Raw genomic sequence first — 4478 nt, 5'->3', positions numbered from 1 at the left:
TTTTCCTCTGGCTTCTGCCATCAGAAGAAAATATTTGGGTGTCTTTCTGCAGCTCTGAATGACTTTATACACGATTATGTTTTGTATTTGATTAAAAAAAAAAGTTTTTAAAAATCGTTAAAGTGCATGGCGGTATAGAAACACATTATTTTACAGCTAGGTAGGCGTATAAATAGCTGTGCTGTGTTTTCTGGGTAGCTGGTGCTTTGCTGGGTTTCACCAGAAGAGGGTAGAGTTTGGAAAGGACTCCTCGCAGCCTGGGCTCCCTATTGTGTTGGGGAACAGCAAAGGGAAAACAAGCACAAGTTTCTCCTCTGCACGCTTGCACCGACTGACTATGTGCAAGAGTCAGCAGATAAACTCTGGAAGACCTTAAAGTAGAAAGAAAACGGAAAGAGAAACAAAATTCAAAAGCAGGTTTCTAGGGAAATCTGTGGAATCGAAGAGAAACCGCAACAGTTTTCTGTGGGCTCACCCTGCTGATTGTCTCTCTGAGAACTGTCACTCACTGCACGTTGCATTAATCAGAGCACAGGATTTATTTCTCTGCGTGACTTCCAACCTGTGAATAAATATCACTTTTAGAGAGAGAATGGGACCTGAAAAGACTCTCGAGCACTGAACAGAGGGGTGAGTTTTATTAAATGGTTTCTTCTTTTTCAAATCTGCTGGAGCTTTCTAACATCCTGCTTGCAGGCACAGCAGCCCGATGACTTGTCTTTTCCCTGCCGCTTGTTGCCTACCTCACGAGGCTTTCCTGACCACAGGTTTATTTCTGTAACCTTTCCCACCGTGACTCCGGGTCAGGTTGGTAACATTTGTAATAGAGCTGACTCGGTGCTGATTTGCTTTCATGAGAAATTAAAACCACAAAGCTTTGAAACCAAACAACAGGCTAAAAATCAAATGAGATCCAATACAATTGAAATGGCAGGTGACTCTAGGTTTCCAGATGTGGACACTGACAGATCAGAAAAAAATGAAGAAACGGAGATTGTAGTCAATGTCGGTGGGGTAAAGCAGGTGTTCTATGGAGATAATCTGAATCAATACCCAGAAACACGTCTGGCAGAGCTGATCAACTGTTTATCAGGGGGATACGATAGCATATTCTCCCTCTGTGATGATTATGATCCTGGAAAAAGAGAGTTTTACTTTGACAGAGATCCAGATGCTTTCAAATGCATTATTGACGTGTACTACTTTGGGGAAATTCACATGAAGAAAGGAATATGTCCCATATGTTTCAAGAATGAAATGGAATTTTGGAAAGTGGATCTGAAATTTTTGGATGACTGCTGCAAAACTCATCTAAGTGAAAAAAAGGAGGAACTGGAAGAAATAGCCCGAAGGGTGCAACTGATTCTGGATGACTTGGGAGTAGATGCCTCAGAAAGTCGCTGGAAAAGGTGCCAAAAATACATCTGGAAATTTCTGGAGAAGCCAGAATCGTCCTACCCAGCTCGGGTGATCGCTGTTCTGTCCTTTCTGTTTATTTTGATCTCCTCCGTCGTGATGTGTGTGGGGACCATCCCAGACCTGCAGGTCGTAGACGCGGAGGGGAACCGTATGGAGCACCCGACCCTGGACAGCATAGAGACAGCCTGTATAGGCTGGTTTACCATGGAGTATGTGCTGAGGCTAATCTCCTCTCCCAACAAACTCCACTTTGCCCTGTCTTTCATGAACATTGTCGACGTGCTAGCAATACTTCCTTTCTATGTCAGCCTGACCTTGACCCACTTGGGAGCCAAGCTCATGGAGCTGAGCAACGTCCAGCAGGCTGTCCAGGCACTGCGCATCATGAGGATCGCGAGGATTTTCAAGCTTGCACGGCACTCCTCGGGGCTCCAGACTCTAACGTATGCCCTGAAACGCAGCTTTAAGGAACTCGGGCTGCTCCTCATGTACTTAGCTGTTGGAATCTTTGTCTTTTCTGCCCTGGGTTATACCATGGAGCAAAGTCACCCTGAAACTTTATTTAAAAGCATCCCTCAGTCATTTTGGTGGGCAATCATTACCATGACCACAGTTGGATATGGAGACATATACCCTAAAACAACACTAGGGAAACTGAATGCTGCCATAAGTTTTCTTTGCGGGGTGATAGCGATCGCCCTTCCCATCCATCCCATCATTAACAACTTTGTCAGGTATTATAACAAACAGAGAGTTTTAGAAACAGCTGCCAAGCACGAATTGGAGCTGATGGAGCTAAACTCAGCCGAGGGGAAAGCCACAACCTCCAAAAATGAACTAGAGGATCTTGCAAGGGAAGGCAAGGAAGGCCCTTTTTATAGCAGCCGGCTAAAAGTCTCCCACAGTGACACCTTTATTCATCTCCTGTCAGAAGAGAAACACTATAGGACCAGGCTTCAAAGCTGCAAATAAACTGTGAGCTGTTGTCAGCGCTAAGCTACAGATCTGGACAACCTGACAATCAACTATTGAAAAGACTCGCGGGATCTGTCAGAGTTGGGAGGGAGCACTGCTTTGCTTTTCCAACGTGAATATAAATTAACCCCATGGTATCTCCATCAACAGTTGGTAAGACTTACTGGTTATTACACAAAATAAAGTAGTAGGATTCCATTGAGATCAGACTGCTTATAATGAGTGCGTTCCGACAAAAACCATTTGTAACTATTTTAGAGACTGAAAAGTCCTTCCTGATCGGTAAATGTTCGATGACCTGAATGTGCAGCATTGCCACATCAGAACTCTGTACCCGTAACAATAAAGAGCAGCATCGCACAGTTTGTGTGTTCCAGGCTGTCTTCAATGCCTTTGCAGCTAGGAGAACTGCTCCCTAAAAAATTAAAAGAGCCTCTCACTCGTATTAGATTCAGGTTTACAGCAAAACGTTACGAGCAGTTTCAGCCTAGAGATACCGAAAGCATGAGCATATACCATGTGCAGAATATTAGAGTCAATGAATGTTTTGGTTTTGTAAAATGTAATTTGGGGTCAACTTTTTTGGGTAGGTATCTGTTCCTTTTTCCAGAAAAAATATAATTTTCGATGGGACATGAAGCTATTTTTTGGGCAGAGATGTAGAACGGAATCAATGTATTTTAAGGAGCAAATAATAAAAAAAATTTGTTCTAGCTTTTAATTATAACATAATAATTTATATGTGCAGGGAACTTTCAGGAAGGATTTATAATCAAGTAGGTTTTAAAACTGTAAGTTAACTCATAGTATTTTTAATTCACTATTAAAGCAAGAGAAGTTTCTAAATAAGAAACTTTAACTCTTTGAAAGTAAGTGTAGAGAAAGTTTCAATAAAAAGAGTATAATCTCCAATTGACTTATGGTAAAAATTTCTATCTGAACGAACATACTACTAGCTTATTTTTTTAAAAAAAGCACATCCCACCCCTACAATAACTGCATAGTTTTGTAAATGTTAGTTTACAGAGGTAGTAGGCACTAATCAGTATCTTATTCATTAATCAGAATATTATTCATCACCAGTGTGTAGCTACTATCCTTTCCAAAAGCAAGTGCCATCTACGTGAGCATTAATTTGGCTCGCATAACAACTGCAATATATGGGTCTGGTCTCTACCAGAGAAATCCATTGAAACTAGGAGTTATGCCAGCTCAAAGGGGAGGGGAGAACTGGCACACAGATGTATTTACATATGATAAAAGTAGGATCCCAAATGATTAAAGGGCTAGAGTAGCTGTCCTTATTTGTTCTCTTTTGTGCCGAGCGGTCCCTCGCCCAGATGAAACGCAGCAGCGTAAGCCGTGACCCATACCTGGGCACCTTGTGCCTGAGACCCCCATGCAGGTCCTTGGGACTTCTTTCCTGGGACGTGGGCAAGTGATGGGGCTGTAGCATCCACCCCACAGGAGCAGCAACTGGAGGGGCACAGAGCCACAGGGTGGGCTCTGTGCTCTCTCCTGGCACCTTGTCTGCCCCTGGCCTCTGGCAAAGGGGTATATGTCCGCTGGTGGGAAGCGCCCTGTCCTGCTGGGAGCAGGGAGCAGTGGTGGTGTGGGGGCTGGGCAGCTGTGTGGAGATGGGCAGCCGCTCCTCAGGAACACTGCCCGCTCTGCAGGTCTCCTGACATGGAAATCAACCCCCGTCTCCCCCAGGCTGAAGCCCTTTCCCAGCCCTACCCCTCACACCCCGAGTTGCTCACCTCCAGGGACACCTACTCTGTACCCCTGTGCCCCAGCCCCATGCCAGACCTACCATTCTCTTCCCCAATCCCATTACTACGTCCTGCCTTACATACCCCCATCAACCTCTAAATCTTTCTGTACCAGAATCCTTCCACCAGCCTTTGTCCCAGATTCTCTCCCGCCTAAGGCCAACAGCCCATCCAAGTGACCTCCTCGGCCCAAGCATCCCCTCACCCCCATCCTCCCCTCAACATCCCAGCTCCCAGCTCTCAGCCTCTAGACCTGCTCTCTCAATCCTTCCCATCTGCTGAGATCTGTTCCTTGCTTGCCACCTGCCTCAG

The 4478-nt window shown here is 44.9% G+C and overlaps 1 protein-coding gene across 1 annotated transcript; it reads left to right on the top strand.

Moving 5' to 3' along the window:
- Window positions 1-529: 529 nt before the first annotated feature.
- KCNF1 (potassium voltage-gated channel, subfamily F, member 1) lies at window positions 530-2763 on the top strand. The gene is made up of 2 exons (XM_009572589.1): window positions 530-630; window positions 697-2763. Exon 2 carries the CDS (start codon window positions 907-909, stop codon window positions 2389-2391), a length of 1485 nt encoding a protein of 494 aa, XP_009570884.1. The 5' UTR covers window positions 530-630; window positions 697-906; the 3' UTR covers window positions 2392-2763.
- The last annotated feature ends 1715 nt before the right edge of the window (window positions 2764-4478 follow it).

Source organism: Fulmarus glacialis, unplaced genomic scaffold (genome assembly GCF_000690835.1).
Source record: "Fulmarus glacialis isolate BGI_N327 unplaced genomic scaffold, ASM69083v1 scaffold22862, whole genome shotgun sequence".
Taxonomy (NCBI): Eukaryota; Metazoa; Chordata; class Aves; order Procellariiformes; family Procellariidae; genus Fulmarus; species Fulmarus glacialis.
Note: the sequence above shows the minus strand (reverse complement) of the source record. Positions and strands in the feature narration are given on the sequence as shown.